At 35.2% G+C, this 17,223-nt stretch overlaps 2 protein-coding genes and 1 non-coding gene across 3 annotated transcripts; 2 read left to right on the top strand and 1 right to left on the bottom strand.

The window, feature by feature from the left end:
* Positions 1-6,096: 6,096 nt before the first annotated feature.
* LOC113703413 (protein BIG GRAIN 1-like B) lies at positions 6,097-8,104 on the top strand. The gene has a single exon (XM_027224765.2). It carries the CDS (start codon positions 6,339-6,341, stop codon positions 7,602-7,604), a length of 1,266 nt encoding a protein of 421 aa, XP_027080566.1. The 5' UTR covers positions 6,097-6,338; the 3' UTR covers positions 7,605-8,104.
* Positions 8,105-13,442: 5,338 nt separating this feature from the next.
* LOC113702791 (serine/threonine-protein kinase STY17-like) lies at positions 13,443-16,656 on the top strand. The gene is made up of 5 exons (XM_027223931.2): positions 13,443-13,759; positions 14,908-15,222; positions 15,295-15,808; positions 15,975-16,117; positions 16,316-16,656. Exons 1-5 carry the CDS (start codon positions 13,601-13,603, stop codon positions 16,499-16,501), a joined length of 1,317 nt encoding a protein of 438 aa, XP_027079732.1. The 5' UTR covers positions 13,443-13,600; the 3' UTR covers positions 16,502-16,656.
* On the bottom strand, positions 14,567-14,686 carry LOC113705145 (U5 spliceosomal RNA). Its single transcript, XR_003451792.1, has one exon. It is a non-coding gene; the product is annotated as a U5 spliceosomal RNA (small nuclear RNA).
* Positions 16,657-17,223: the final 567 nt, after the last annotated feature.

Genomic DNA, 17,223 nt, shown 5'->3' with positions numbered 1-17,223 from the left:
CAACTTATCATGTAAATATACACACTAATGATTATTACCCTCAATTTCGTGTATATACTTTTTCTAATTGACTGTACTTTTGCAAAATTTTAATACTGTACGTGACCAAAGACACTAAAACTTGAGGAATATTTCCAACTGCAATGTGTACAATTAATACGAAATTGTCTCTACGCATTTATAGCCTACTTATGAACAATCTTTTCAAAGTAGAACTCTTGTCTATTATTAGAGTTATTAAGCTTGATTGTCAACCACAATTGTGGGAATTAACGGCGAACGGGCAAAAATGGTTCCATTTATTTAAGCGAAAATAATTAGCGCGCTTCGTCGACATAGTACATTTGTAGAGCCAATCATTAATTGCAGCTGGCCATGCAGAGAGCTTTGGTTGCTGTTTCAAGTAGCTAATCTGACGTTAAAGGATATTGGATAGTATTTTCCAAGGATGAATACCAATAACTTTTTCTTTTGAGGGTTCGATAGATATTCCAAATTTTATAATTAAAGAGGAATGCCAACGATAAAGGTTTGAAAGAATCGAGAATTTCACGGCCACTCGACTAATATCTTTTTTGTCTTGAAAGCAATGTAGGTTTTGTGTGACTTAAGTATACTACAAATGCCCAGTGAACATCTGTTAGACAAAATCTTAATTTTTAATTCAAGTTTGAGTATGATTGAACTTCGAAAGTTCATGTATGTGAATAGAAAGATGGGAGTATAAGTATTCGTATCAAGTTAGTCACGTATATTCATGTTGAAATTGAAATCCAACAACAACTTAATTAACAATATGCATACACAAACTTCTTGAATTCCTAATTCTTGGTGATCGCTGGATCCCTAATCTTTGTTATACTCAAAGTCAAAGGCACCATCACTTAGGGGAAACTTCCAAGCCATATTCAAGCCATACTCAAAGTCTAGTTACGTACTATCTATCAATCCATATTGGAAAAATCTCTTTATCCATTAAAAAAACAGGTGCAGTCCCCTTGTCTCAAAACATTAATAGAGTAGTGAAGTACATTGCACGAACACCTTATCAGTCTCTGTCCATTTTTTTTTTTTGGTTAATGGCTGCTACGTACCATCTTACCTTTGCTTTGCATGAATGGGAAGCCATTAGCGAGACCAAATGGCCAAACCCGACTGCAACTGGTAAGCTTTTTCCAAGACCCCTCTCTTTTTTAAGAGTTCAAACAAGAAAGTGATGGATCTAACATTATTTTGCGTAGAATGTAGTAATAAGCATGGACATTAATAAACCAAAAGAGGAAAGCATGTGATCTTGGCCACGACGCAAGAGGGCAGAATACCTGGCAAAACCATGCCCTGGCTCCATATTCCATTCCTTCCATGGTGTGCTAGTGTTTCTGGGCTGGTATTATTGTGAGTTCATAAACTCAATTCCTACAAATCGCTTTCGGTCTCTCTGATGATTTAGACTGCTTTATGGATGCTGTAGACAATGGAGACATGAAAATTCTTTCAGTGGACTTGGTTTCATTGTATCATACCTGCAATATATATGTCAAGATTAATGATTTATTGATGACCCGCAGGTCACACATGTACCTAGATACTCAACAATTTGTCACCCACGTGGTGCTGGAGAGTTTGATTATTCTTCTTTCCATTTGATTTAATGCGTTGCAGAATCTTTTGATTTTTGTTTGTTTTCAAATCCATTTCTTGAAGAAAAGACCAACTATTTTCCGTTAAGACTATATTGCATTTGTGAATTAACATGGGCTTTTTAAATTTTTTTTTTTCAGTGTAAGAGGTCTCAAACATGGGATCTCTCACTTATTCGAACGTGGGATCTCTCGCTTACACTCTTCCCCTAATCACCCAACCCGTTCTTGTCCCGAATTAACATGGTTTATTTACGTTCAAGTTTCATAAAGCACTAAAAGCGTCATTTTTTGTCCTTTACGTTTATCAGAACATTCCTTTTCCAAAATGTGTTTCTTTGGATTAGCCATTATTTAGAAAAGACAAATTTTTTTATTACATTATAAACACGTTCACTAATCTCCTTTAAATATTTTTCAATCTCATACATTACATCACAAAAAAATACTACAGTGTTAAAGTGCTATTTCAAGAGATTTTTTCAAATAATCTTCTATCCAAACACGCTTCTTAGTTTTTTTTTAACCTAAACCTATAATTTTATTTTGGTTTTTAGTTCTTCCAATCAAGATGCTTAACAGCTGTTCTATCCTGCATTGAACCCAACTGCATTTTTTTTTTTTTTTTGTGGAAACTAAAGGAATGATCATATGGTTTGGGACTCAAATATTCTAATTTTTTGTTTAAATTTTAATTCTAGTAGGATTTATGACGTATCACTGTTGGTTGTAAAATACTACAAATTGATGGTAACCAGAAAGGAAAAACTTTTTTTTAAAAAAAAAAAAGAAGAAGAAGAAGAAGGAGGAGGAAGAAAGTGATTCAGCTCCTTAAAATACCCTCTCACTTTATTCCGTTCCTTCAGTTCGAAGCCAAAATCATTTCGAACATGAAATCAACTGTTCCTAGAAATTCTGCCATGATTGAAATCATTAAACCTTTATTATCTGCCCTTTTTCAACATATGTTCTACCCTGTCTGTATGAACAAAAAGGAAAGCAAAATATCAGCAACTTGACTTTCGAAAATTAAAAATCAAATCGTTATGAAAGTTGCATTTATTTGAACAGAGCAAAAGAGTCATAATTCACCTTTTTATCTTTTAACTTTCTTTAATTCCAAGTCTCCAAAATTGATTTGTGGTTACAACTTAGAAGGCTCCTCCTCTCTGTTCCACCACGATTAATATGAACCTAATGATTTACTTCGTCGAACTGACATTAATTACTTTCCTTTTTCATCTTTTGAATTTAAATTTTCTCGAAGAGAATGCAACTTACCTTTTTCTTAGGCTCCTTCACTGATCGAAGTTTCTTCAACTTTCAATTAGAGAAGGTCAACTTTCTTAGGCTCCTTCCATGAGATATGTAACTCAGTTTTTATCTGAACGTCCGAAGGGAAAAAAAAAAAAAAACACTGTTTCAGCTTGTATTTAGTTAACATTTAAAACCATTCCTCGAAGTTCATAATTTCTTTTGTGTTCATGGATATTCTCATCATCATTATCAGGGCAATCAATCAACATTTAGGCTCTCCTAACATCATTGCAAAAGCTGACTTAAAGGGTTAAATCCGGCTATTAATTGTTCATAAAAAAAAATGGTGAATTATACTTTACCCCTCCTGTGGTTTAGTATTTTTTTACATAACTTCCTATAGTTTCAAAAGTTATACATAACTCTCTTATGGTTTGGATTAAAGTATCACAATGACGGAATTTGTATTCTATAACGGAGTCAACTAAAATGTCAAAATTACCTCTATGTAAAGTTGAAAATTATTTATTAGTGATAAGGTGGGTTATATGCCAATGTGTTACATACAAAAAATTTTATATAAAATTTTCTTGAAAGAAATTTGGTTTATATGAGTAATTTGGTAGTTACAATACTTAGAATGGTTGTAGGTAGTTACATTGGCAAAATGTGATTAGGGTAAAAATTAATTTTTATAGGAGTAAAATTGAAAGTTCAAAAGATGACAAAAAGTGTTTATACTAATTGCCATTACTCAAAAATTATATATAGTGTACATATTTTGAAAATCGTAAGGAGATTATGCGGTAAAACTCTAAACTATAAGAGGGTTATGTGGTAAAACATAAGATCATAAGGAGTTAAAATATCATGCATATTATGTTTATATATTTTGGTCATTTTAATCATTTTAGATTTTCAACAAGGGCAATCTCGACAATTTTGTAGTTTTCACTACAAAGGATCAGTTTCGTTACTTTGACACTTTAGTCCAAACCATAATGGGATTATGTATATTTTTGAAATCGCAGAGGATTTTGTATAATTTTATAGTAAAGTGTATATTACCCCAAAAAAAAAATAGAGGACAAACAATACAACTGCGCAAGTGACAGCAATTTGATGGTGGATACTCTATAATGGCATAAATAACATTAATTACCCACCAAAAAAGTAGACATCATTTTTCTCTTCACTAATTAAGTAGGTTAAGATGGCTACTCGTTTTTTCCTTCCACTATTGGTATTCAAATGACCAAAATAAAATACTCGCCTGAAATAGGTTTTACATTGATTCATCTACTAATTGGACCACCGGAAAAAATGAACAGGGTACAAAGCCGGTGCGATCCATGTGCAATGCTTTGACTATCTTTTAATTCTGCGTTTGTTATTGGTGAATTAATTATTTTTAATGTCACCAGCCGATCGACTATCCAAAATTACAAACCGTCCAATCACATTTACAATTCAAAAAAAAAAAAGAATCTTACATTTTTATGTAATTGAATTTATAATTACATGGATGGAGGGGGACTAATACGTGATTATGGAACTACCTACCGCTTTTGGCATTTTCAATTTCTCCAATCACAATAATTTTAGGATTGCTTAAAGAAATGATTTTTTTTTTTGTTTATAAAAAAATTTTTAATGGTCCAATTGGGAACGTTGGTATTCAGATATATAGTATCCATTTTTCAGATTTGTTCTTCGATATCGTACATATTTGATAATATAACTTCTGTCATTAATACAGGTTTTAATAAAATTACGACGTTTTATCGGAAAAAAATAAAAAAATAAAAACCTACCGTGCCTCATGTCCCCATTCCAATCCTAGATGGAGTCCTAATAATTCTAAACTATTCAAGTTTAACTAACTTTGATCAATAATAGAAAATTCGATGTGGATTCATACTTGATTTGTTCATATTGATGTTACACATTCCTCGACTTTCAAAAGTTCCCTACTTTTCTTTTCCAAAAGAATGTTTGAATATGGATTATTAGTACAAACAAGCCTACAAGTACTATCATTACCACAATTGCCACCCACTATACTGCACTATCAATTTCATGAACAGAACATTTTGTCCCCAAAACCAGCATTTTGCCCCATCTGCCACTTTAAACACTTGTCCAGACTTCTACTTTGGTTAACTGTTAATTATTAATCTTTTTCTCCTTCTACGATTACATTTTCCTCTTCATATCCATGCAGCAGACTACTGTACTGTATTACAGATTAACTATATTCTTTTTCTTTTTTCTTTTTTTTCTACTAACACTTTTGTCCAGACTTCTGTATTGGTTTATTAACAGAGTAAATCTTATATACATTGACAATATATACACTATCAGTGTAGGAAAGATTAATTCTTATTAATATTAATCTTCTTTTCTCCTTCTACCATTGCATGGAATAATCCCCCATGCAGATTTTTTTTTAAAAGAAAGAATACCATATTGCAGATTTTTTTTTCCTTTTCTATCTCTCTTTTTTTTTTTAAAAAAAAAAGAATACAACAAACAAGCATACAAAAAAGGAAGGTTGGCCCACTATTAATTAAACCTTTAAAATTACCATCCACTCACTGAATTGCAACAATTTCTTCCAAAAAAAAACTTTTTGTAAATAGACGATTTTTTTTTTTTTGCCTTTCTTGACAGTAGATTATGACCATGATATTTGCTGCTAGGGCAGCATTTTGGCTTTGACTTACTTTTTAAAGAACAAACTCAAAAACACAAGTTACTTGAGGCAATATGCTTTGCGGTGTAAACTATGTATTGCTGCTTTATACTCTGTGTCTTTGTCTGTTGTTAATCATGATGGAAAAGCACAAGGGTGCAATAATAATCTTTTCCCATATACGTAAACATTTGTTTTGCTCTGTTATTATCATAATCAAGGCCTAATTAGATGGTGCTTATCATAATCAAGGCCTAACTAGATGGTGCTTAATAATAATATGTAGATGATTTTTTCAATCCAAATTTACCATCATCAACATATTATGTCTTGAGAATAGAGATTAACTAGCAGCAGCAGCAGCAGCTAAATTTTTTTGTAAAAGTGATACATGGATCACGTTACCAAAAGCCAAGCTGCCATTTGGGTGACCATGCACTCCTATGATTCTCCTTCCTTCCTTCCTTCCCCTTTATATATATCTACTATAAGCCTCTCTCTCTCTCTCTCCTATTAGTCTATTGCCTTCTTCATTCATTCACATTCCATTCTTCCTCCAAACTCATAACCTTTCATCAGATCGGTTCAGTTTAATTCAAAGGCTGACAATTTCGTGTTTCTTTTTGGCCTATCCACATCTTCTACTTCTTCTTCTTCTTGCTACCCTTTTTTTTTTCTTATACTCTTCTCATTTACAACTTGGGAGTTGAGGTAGAGTTTTTTGTTTTTTTAACAACATAGAAGTAATGTATAGTTGGGAGAAATCGTTGAGAGAAGAGAGATCAAGAAATAAGCCCAAGAACCCTTCTTTTTCTTCCAGCCTCCTAGATGAAATCTACCGTTCAATAGATGGATATGATGAAAAAGGTGAGGAGTGGAAGTTAAACAAAGAAAGAAGTCATGCAACTTCCATCAAGAAGCACAATGGAGGCAGAGCAAAGTCTAGTAGTATTGTGGAAGATGAAGAAATGGCGAGCCTCAAAAGAGCTTGCTTGATTGAGAAATGGATGGAGAAAAAAGTCCATGAGAAAGTCTCTTCTCAAAGAAAAGAGTTGGACAACGATCCTCTCTTCTTTAGTTCAGGTTCCAGTTCCTCTGATTCTAGTTCTGGTGGACTTTCATCATCAGACACCGAGTTTTTCGCCTCGATAAAGACTAGAAAATCTTGTTTTGCATCATCGAGGCCTAAACTTGTTAGGACAAGTGTTTCACCACGAAGGGGACAGCAAAAAAATGAGTTTTTGATGTTTAGCAGAGATCAGGAGTCAGTTGAAACAGAGGAAAATCTGATCAAGTCGAAATCCAGGGCCTTAAAGATCTATGCGAATTTGAAGAAAGTGAAACAGCCCATTTCCCCCGGTGGCCGACTTACCAGCTTCATCAACAATCTTTTCACTAATGGACATTCCAAGAAATCAAAGGCTTGCTGTGAAGATGCAAATGCTGAGAAGAAATCAAACAAGAGCTCGTCCATTAGTCAAGTATCTTCATCAGTTTCAACTTGTTCATCAGCTTCTTCATTTTCGAGATCATGTTTGAGCAGGAGTTCACCAAATTCAAGGGCTAAACTCAATAACGGTGCTAAAAGGACGGTCAGGTTCTGTCCTGTTAGCGTAATTGTTGACGAAGACTGTCGGCCTTGTGGGCACAAAAGTACGTATGATCAAGATTCTGACAGATTTGGTAAGCCACCATTAATGTCACAAAATTCAACAGTTCAGAGGAAAACTGAAGGGGCTGCTGCAGCTGCTGAAAGAGACAGAGATAACTTGAAAGCCTATCATCAGAATCACAAGAAGGAGAACTTTGCCATTGATAGAATGATTCAAGATCATCATGAAGAAGATTATGACGACGATGATGAAGATGCAGCCAGTGATTCGAGTTCTGATTTGTTTGAAATTGATCATTTGGCATTGTTCGGAAACAATAGATTTTGTGAAGAACTTCCAGTCTATGAAACCACACACCTTGATACAAATCGGGCTATTGCTAGTGGCTTGATTCGTTAGTTATTTACCCCATCAAGAAAAATGATTGCTGATGATGTAAATGTTTGGCTTTTTTGTTATTTGCGTTTCAAATAATGCTCAGTACTTCTATGCTTTTGATCAGATACACTTCTTTTGGAGTATTTTTTCAGCGGGTTCTATTTTTTTGTTTCTTCTTTGGAATTTGATGATGTAAAAAATTATGGGATGTAAAAAAGCAGAGGTGGAAGACAGAGACAGCTACTGCAAAAGAGAAATGGGGTGGGTGATTGAGAGCAGATCCCCAAGTGGGCAGGAGAGTGACAGTTTTTGATAAAACAGAGGAAAAGAAAAAGAAAGAGAGGGCAAAAAAAATGAAGATTCGAGATCGAAATGAGAAGCAATACACAAGGTGGGATTGGTATTTTGGGGTAAAGGAAAGGGAGATCTTCGACCATGGGAACAGGGAAAGTTGAGAGCTTTTGCTTTTCTGTTGTTATTTTTTCTCTTTGGAATTGGAAATTTGGAAATTTTGTTCCATAGACTTTGCTTCATCAGGCTGTTTCAAGTTTTAAATCTCACAGTACAAATCCCCAGGATCAAGAAAAGTCTGTTCCATTCTAGTAGCATTTGGAGGATTGAGTGCCCACATGCTCCAAAAAATCTATCAGATTGGTTATTAAATTTATAAGAGATTGTTAGGAGACTTATCTTTACTTTCAGGTCAAAAAAATCCAGTCCTCCTCTCTTTCTTTCTTTGATCACACTCAAGCTTTTGGAGAATGTGTGACTAAAATAATCCATTGTCTCATTCGAGATTCGACATCTTCTGGGACCATTTTCTGCCAAAGCTTCCATTGGGAAGTGGCTGGTGGGGGTGGTATGGTAAAACCAACAACAACAAAGTGGTGGGGGGCTAAGGAAACATCATCAAGGATCATAGAAGGGTGAGCTGCATGTAATTTGTGTATTGAGCTCGTCCGATAATGCGAGATAGAAAATGAGAAACTAACATATGTGGTTTGTAGTACGGCTGTTGAGACTAAATGAAAACAATTGATTTGTTACTACTGTTACAATTGATGAATCACTGATTAAGGCCTTATCATCAAAAACTGAGAAAATTTCTCCAGGAGTTGTGAGAATCCCAAATGCCAAATTTGCAAAGAAGTTTTCCAAGTTCAAACTTTTTCTCATGCACATAACTCCCCTAATGGGATGGGCCTAATCGACTGCAAGAAGTAGTACTGTAGTAGTAGTGGTGGTGCTAGTTCTACAAATTAACAGCAGAGAGAGTCATTTGAAGTTCAAGTGCACCTACTAATACTATTGACTATTGTACCATATGTATAGTTGGACAGTCCACCAGAAAATGTTCTTTAATCCTGCACAGGCAGTAGGCAATTTACAGCCAGAAACCAGCCTGCAACCTGTTTGGTACAAGTGAGAGACACAACTATTACATTGGTAAAGGCCCTAGCATCCTTCACAGAGTTGCATTAACCTAATTGGATAAACAACAAAAAAGTGGTATAGTTATCTTACAGAAAAGCCCCCTATGATTTTAAATCATACACATTGGTACCTCATGATTTGAAGTAAAGTGAAAAATCAACGGAAATTGTTAAATTTAACCCGTGTGATGTAAACGCGCCAGAAATGCGCGTGGTTCTTCCAAAAAATAGTTTTTTAAGGCAAATTTTGACCTGAAATACCTATTTTGCCCCTCATACCTTAATAAAACAACCATGATTCTTCCTCAAATTTGCTCCAAACTTGTAGAAATCGACGCTTTTTGCTTATATTATTAGTGAATGAAACTAATGAATCAAAAACCGTTTGTTTTAGACTATTTTTGGCTTATATTATCAAGGCATTTCTATCATTTACTCAAAACCGTTTGTTTTAACGATTTCCGTCAATGTTCAAATTACTTCAAATCATGAGGTATCAACACGTATGATTTGAAACTATAGGGGATTTTCTGTAAGATAGCTATATCACAGGGGGCTTTTTTGTTGTTTACCCAACCTAATTAGATTGAAGTTAGTTTTGGAAATGCTCTTAACTTGAAGGATTTAAGGAAGTGAAACAGATGGAATTATCTTTGTGCAGATTAGTACTCAGCTGGTCTATATTTCTTCGCCATACCTTCATTTAGTTTTATAGTTCTGTATTGACTTTTGAGGACTCAACTGGATTCGAGGGCATGTTGATGAACAGGGATTTGGTCATTCAAAAGTGAAGAGTCCAAGAATTCGGCCATTAGTTGCAATATAATCACTCTTTTTTTTTCCGGTGTTCAAATAGTCCATTTTTTCTGACGGCTGCAAGATAAACAAAGCTAGCCTTTGTAAGTTTGCCACCAAAATCATGGCCTATGAACATTTAAATACGTGATGGGCATGCAAATTGCAAAATAAGTTGTGTTTTTTTGGGGGGCGGGGAAGCATCTTTCTAGTCAAAATTGTAACAGGATCAAATAATTAGAGACAAACGAACAAGAACAACTTGAATTGTTTAATTAGATGGTGGACTTTTAACTAAGTTCATCAATTTATGTAGTTGCAGGAAGTGTGGAATAAGGATATTCTAGCAAGTGTTAGGACTACTTTTAATAGTTTAGTATGTTTTATATTGAGTTCGAAAAGGTTCTTTCCGCACCAATTTCAGTTTAATATCTAAGTTGGTATCAAAAGCTGCGTTTGCATCATTCCTTTGAGCTTCCTCTATGGGTTGGGTGAAGTGCAGAAGTGGGGAAGTTGGCTGCAATTATGATGAGAAGAAATTTGTGGCTTCATGAGATACAAAATTTATAGAGTTTCTGTACATACATATCCAAACCTGTATAGAGTTTGACCATCCATTGGACTTCAATTTTGCATGTTGAACCTATTCTTATCCCACAACCTTCTACACATTCATGATTATACTCCTCTGATCATTGCCCTATTTATTAATATTCTCAATCGTCAGGTAGAACTCATGCTTGCTTCAGTTGTTATCTTGCTAGCTAGCAGCTTCGTTGGTTGAATCTCAATTCTTGGAGAAAGCCCTATTTGCACGTTGATTGTTGATTTCGAGTAGAACATTCATGTGCAACTGAGGAAACTTGTTAGGTAAAAGGGCATATATAAGTTGCTTACAAAAGAAGTGAATGTATAGGTTAGGGAGATTAATAATTTTATGATCAACCTGTGTGATGCATCTGATGCAAATATTTTGTTCGGAATGAGTTTTCTAAAGAAAAATTTTTACGGTTTTCATGATCAAATTTTTCAATTACTTTTTTATCTCGTGTACGTCAAATCGTTACAGTATGTTTTCCTACAAAAACTCTTAAAAATAGCAATCCAAATGGTGTTAGATCTAACACTTTCTAGTTTTTAAAACTGATGCATCTGATTAGACAAGACACCATCATCAAGAGACCGTCTTTCTTAGAATTAGGATGACATCTCATTGCAAATTGGAAATCAGAGAAATGGACTGAAACAGGTTACTGGATTACAAAGGCATCACGCATACATACATACATACGATAATACAGTTTAATAAATGGTCACACAATAAGAATATTTATTTTTATTATTATTATTTTGTTTCAAAAATGAATTCATAACTGTTTGGTACACCATATTCCAATAATAAAAATAACAGGAGGAGTAAAATAGGTTGGTGCACCAAACATGTTCTGGGCACATTCCTACGTGTTGCATATTACAATGATTTTAAGATTTTGTAGTTTGTAGCCATTTCTGTGACAACAAATCCAGTCCCTGTTGGGAAAATCGGGTAATTTCCCACTCAAAATACAACTAGTGAATTAAACCGATTCAGTAATTCCCAGGAAAGATCGTTAAAACAATCTCCTTAGACAGAATTACCATACCAAGTAAATTCCCAAAAAAAGACTGGAAGGTCACAAGTGGTCCCACTTAAAACCCAATCTCCTATGACAGAATTTACGTGCACGGTATATTATCACAATCAGACCCGTGTATACATAAACATTACATACACACGAATAAGAAAATACATCCAAATAAACCGTATAAAACACCAAAGAAAAAAGAATTATTTGTAATTTCTTCTCCCAAATTATTAAGAACGGGTCGCTTAGACGGTGTTCGGAGATTAGGCAAAATTAACCGAACTCCGTTATCAATTTTCGGGTGCGATCTTTCCTTATCTCTTTTATTTATTATGCATTCATTTGGTAGTTTCTTTCACAATTTTTGACTTTTGTGGCATAATATTCACCCCACATCGGTGAAGTTAGAAGTTGAGGGAAGGCTTCCAAAACAAATCCCACCCATATGAGATAGAAAAAATGCCAAAAGCCATCCTTCCAAAACATGTTAGAAGTTGAGCCATCCTCCCACCGATGTTAAAAGTTGAGGGAAGGCTTCCAAAGCAAATCCCACTGACATATCGGTGGCTTTGGAAGGATGGCTTGAGAGTTATGTTCCCCTCAACTTCTAACTTCATCGATGTGGGATGAAGATTATGCCACAAAAGTCAAAAATTGTGGCTTTGGAAAAATCAACCGTTCCTACTTTTTGCTCCAATCTTGATGCATGAACCGAACCCCAAAATCTCCAGATATCAATATCCTGTCAACAAATCTTGCTTAGTTACTTTCAATCAAAATTTGGTTTTTGTTTCCTACTGATTGATAATTTAGGCAACATAGGGAAACTAGCTTATGGAGATCAACAATGAAGATATAAACGATTTACCTTGATTTGTAAGATGGAAAAAGAAACGTGGCAATCAAACTATTGCTTATATTAAAAAAAAAAACCACTTTTTTCAGTAACTTCTTGCTATGCAAAACACTAATTATCGAATTAAAAGAAGATTAAATTCCACTTTTAAATTGAATTGCACACTTTCAATTAATTAAGGTATCAGCACGACTCGTTCATGAAAAACTTGAATCATTCGGAAATCAAATCGAACATTCTCAAAGTTAATACTTTTTTTATGTTTTTTTTTTAAATTTCTTTTTTATCTCTTTGAAAGTGATTTGCGGGCAAATCAGAAATATTTCATTTTTGTCATTGAAAAGTCCGATTGCAGACTTTATTTTATGCATAATTTCGGAGAAAAAATAGACAGAGTTATAACTTAAAAATACAGCGTTTTTGGCATATACATTGATACATACAATACAAGTATATATTGTTCATACTGTTGAAGTTTCCACCAACCTTTTTGTTCCCGAGTATATGCCCTTTCTGGAGACTTTAACGTAAAATCTTCAACAAATTCGCCACTTGTTTGTTTCCGGACAAAGAAACTTAATCTCACTTTTTCTTCCTGTAAATATACTTTTGTCCTAAACTGATTAAATGAAAAAACAAGTGGAGTTTTGTCCAATGGATGGTCTTTTTTTTTTTTTTGGCCTTCCTGCAAAAAGAAAATTTCCATTGTACTAGAACGTTATAATAATCGACTTTTAATTTGGTATTTGCAAAACTCCACTTGGATTGCATTTTTGTGGGAGAGTTTCAAGAAACAAATATTACTATAGCACTTTGTTGGAAATAGTTTAATTAGTGAGGTAAAAAGTTGATTAAATATTGAAGAACATGTTAAAAGAATCATCTAGTTTCCATTATTTCATTTATATCTTACAAATTTAATCTTGAATTTATAAGTAGTAGTACTTTTTCCTCGGATTCTATAATCTTGAATTTTTTTTTAAATTTTCCCCCCTGCAAATGTTTTGAGAGGTTTTAAATATATCTTTCTTTTGTTGTAGCTTGGAAACAAAACTACAAAAGAGTAAAAGACTAAACGAATGCATCCAAACGAATAAGGGCATCGGCTGATTGATAAGTAGACAAAAAGTTCATTACAAAGTCCGAAAACAGATGAGTACTGCTGTACATTATAAGCACAAAAGTGAAATCTGAAGATCTCCAAGAATCGATACAACTAAGGCTGCAGCTTCATCCTTTGCTCCCAGCTGTTGTGGTTTTGATCCATCCATAAGAGAGGAAGCAAGATCTCGAAACCAGTTCACAGTAATGAACGACAGTGTCCACCCACAACCACCCAAGCTGGTCAGAGAGCCCAAGTTCATTCGTTGCTTCAGCTGTTGTAGAAGCGCCGGGGATTGCATGGTTATGGGATCCGCCACTTCTTACCGACAACCTCCACCTGCAAGTATCCAGCTGGAGAAACAGGTATGTTGTTACTATTTTAATTCGAATTCATCATATAGTTTTCCTTGAACTTATCCAACCCTGTTCTGAAGTTCTAATTTGCAAAAGAAAATTTTCAACCGATCGAGAAAAACTGTAAATGGTTTAACAGCTTAGAGAACTGATGATAAGTTGTTTTGTGATAAAGTTGTTACGTTGCTCTACTAAGTGTTTTGGAACGATTTTTTGATTGTCAAAACGACTTTTTTTTTACAAAAAGAAAGCGCAAAGGATCTTCTAGCCCACTTCTTCTTGTACCATTTCCTGTCCCAGCATCTATTAAATCATTTTCCGCCCTAACAACATCTATTAAATTGCCGTATATCTGTGTACTATTAAATTTGTCATATATCTATACTATTTCTTGTTTCAATATCTATTAAATCGTTATATTTCTATACCTATTAAATTGTACCATTTCTTATTTCAATATCTATTAAATTGTCATATGGATCATTTCATGTTCTAATATCTATTAAAACACCGCCATATATCTCTTATATAGTATTTTAAAAAGAAACCACTACAATGATTTAAAGGCTTTTTTTTATACAATAAAAAATGGGTGTTCAATTGCCTGTTGGTTGTGGTTATCTTGCGAGTCTCAAACGCTATAGCAAATTACAGTTCACGAATTGCTGCGTGTGAGCCCACGAATAATAACCCCCAGCAAGAGACCCAAAGTCAAATAATGCCGCTGCCTTTTCTCCCAAAGCAAGTAAGGCCCAACCAAAGGCATAAATACTACCCTTTCTTTCATATAAGTTCTTGTACTAAGCAGTGTAGAGGGCCACCCTAAAACGGGTGGCACCTCTCCAAAAATTGGCGTATGCCACTAATTGCGGCGAGCACACGGTATTCTTTAGTAAAAGGCGAAAGAATAGTTCGCTCTGTGCTCACCGCGTAGCTGCGTGATTTTCCTGGGTTGGCGTTGGACTCCTTATATAACTTCTGTCTGCTCCATGACCACTATATTCTGTCGATGTGGGACAAAGAATTCTATCGTTCCTTAATCACAGTAGACTCCTCTTCCCCTCCCCCTGCTACTTCTTGAAACACGTGCACCAAAGCTTACTTCTTCTTCTGATTTCTGACTCTCTTTGATTTGCCAAAAAAAAAAATTTCGTAAGTTGGCAGCGATAGAAGCCGAACTCCAAAAGCAAAGAGAAGTAAGGAAATTGTACAAGATGCAGCTAGAGAGGACACGAGATTACCTAAGGAACTGCCTTCAAATAGCGCAAGACAATGGTTTCTTGGACATATTTACTGGCAATATCAAAGATAAACCCCAAGAATCCCAATCCCTTCTCCCACCTGATGCTATCAACAGCCTTGTTAGCAGTCCCAGAGGACCACAGTCCACAGCGCAGCCCCATCCACATACCAGTCTTGCTGCCCTCATTGCTCAAGCAAAATTGCTCGGATGGTACATTGAGCCCGATGAGGTTAGAGAACATGGAAATTTTTGCTTTTCTTTTCTTTGCCATGATAGTAATAGTAGTGTCCATTGAAAATAGCTTGAACTACAAGAAGTAGTAGCTCAGGGAACGACAGCAGATGTATATAGGGGAACATGGAGAGGACTTGATGTTGCAGTGAAGTGTATCTTCCCCAATTTATTCGAAACAAATGAGCACATGCTTGGCTTCTTTGTTCAAGAGGTTGAGACATTGTCGAGGCAGCGCCACCCCTTTGTGCTTCAGCTGATGGGGGCTTGCCTTGAACCCCCAAGCCATGGTTGGATAGTCACTGAATTCTTGAGTACAACTCTCAAAATTTGGTTACACGGTCCGGGCAGCAGAAGGAAAGAAAGAATGGTTCCCCTTCCGCCCCTCGAAGAGAGGCTACAAATGGCCCTAGAGATTGCTCAAGCAATGCAGTATCTTCATGAGCAGAAGCCTGCAAAGGTTATCCATCGTGATTTGAAGCCTAGCAACATTTTTCTTGATGATGACATGCACGTAAGGATTGCAGACTTTGGCCATGCTCGGTTCTTGAATGATGGCGAAAAGGCACTCACTGGAGAAACAGGCAAGCATGCAGTAGCATTCTTTCAATACGTGTAGTAGGCATTGATTTCACTATACACTGAATCAGTTGATAACATTTAACCTTAGGGCAATGTGAAACGTGTATGAAAATCAGTAGTTTTGGTTAGATATAACTATTATTATTGAATGAAGTTTTGATTTTTCAGGTACATATGTTTACATGGCTCCGGAGGTAGTCCGTTGTGGACCTTATGATGAAAAGAGTGATGTTTATAGTTATGGTGTGATACTCAATGAGCTGATTACGGGTGAACATCCATATATTGAAACAGATTATGGCCCTTCAAGGGTATGTTGAAAACCCTTAGCTTATGTGTACTGAAAATTTCTAATTCAATTCCCAAATTCAAATTGTATTAGCATCCAGACAGTTTCTTGTAGTTTCAAATATTTCCTATGCTAATCAATGAGTGTATCCTTTCAATTCTTGCATGTTCTTGAAAAATGCATTAGAATACTACTCATCCTGCTTCTTTTTGCTTGACAGATAGCCATGGAAGTGGCAAACAATGGACTTAGACCGGCGCTTCCAAAGCATGATGCTGAGAAACTAAAAGAGCTTCTTGAACTTATTCGAAATTCTTGGGATGAAGATGCAGCAATAAGACCCTCCTTTGCAACCATAACTTACATCCTCAGAAGTATTAGAAAGAGATTAGTAGATACTCAATAGCTAATTTTTTTTTATCAGACGACAGCGATTAACCTAGTCTACTCTACTCCTACTCCTACCCTATCCTACTTAGGAGCTACTGGTATAGATACTCTTTCTTGTTATACTATCAAGAGTTTGAACCAAATAAATATAATCATCTACATGCAATACAACAGTAGTAATCATTTCCAAGTAAGAACTTATATCTAAAAAGAGATCCATTCAAATTGAGAGGCCTCAACAACAGTTGCAGTAACAGATTTAAACCATGCAGGATTGGTTCAGTGCAATCTCTTTTCAAGGCCCAAGATTTGACATCATTGAATCACTATCTGTATGGGCCCATTGAGCTTCCAAAATCCATGATTCCATTAGAGTTTTTTATCTACTGCCTTTTGTCTAGGATTGAAGATTCCTAGCCCCAAACTTTCATCACCCCAGTTACCTAAAGATTTCTATGTACCTAAATTATTGGTTCTATTATTCCTATAGACGTCCAAAAATTAAAATGGAGTAGCCGAATAGATTTTTTTTTTTTTTTTGCTTTTGGTATTGGTTTTGTTTTTCCCATGATAATGAATCCAGAGGGACCTCTTTGACATCCACCAAAGAATAAACTAATATTATCGCTAAGAAAAAATCTCGTACATTTGGCCGGTTTAATATGTCACTTGTGGAATTTGTTTTATGCATTATGATGTTCTCTTATCAATCCTCGACGCTTGGGTCAATTAGGACTT

The sequence above is a fragment of the Coffea arabica genome, chromosome 8e (assembly GCF_036785885.1).
Source record: "Coffea arabica cultivar ET-39 chromosome 8e, Coffea Arabica ET-39 HiFi, whole genome shotgun sequence".
Taxonomy (NCBI): Eukaryota; Viridiplantae; Streptophyta; class Magnoliopsida; order Gentianales; family Rubiaceae; genus Coffea; species Coffea arabica.
This window is presented reverse-complemented; position numbering and strand designations above follow the sequence as displayed.

What these genes read in the sequence shown, in the direction of transcription:
- LOC113703413 (XM_027224765.2), top strand. Translation starts at nt 6,339, where the DNA reads ATGTATAGTTGGGAGAAATCGTTGAGAGAAGAGAGATCAAGAAATAAG.
- LOC113702791 (XM_027223931.2), top strand. Translation starts at nt 13,601, where the DNA reads ATGAACGACAGTGTCCACCCACAACCACCCAAGCTGGTCAGAGAGCCC. An exon ending in GGTACATTGAGCCCGATGAG is followed by an intron (nt 15,223 to 15,294) that starts GTTAGAGAACAT and finishes CATTGAAAATAG; the next exon opens with CTTGAACTACAAGAAGTAGT. An exon ending in GGCACTCACTGGAGAAACAG is followed by an intron (nt 15,809 to 15,974) that starts GCAAGCATGCAG and finishes TTGATTTTTCAG; the next exon opens with GTACATATGTTTACATGGCT.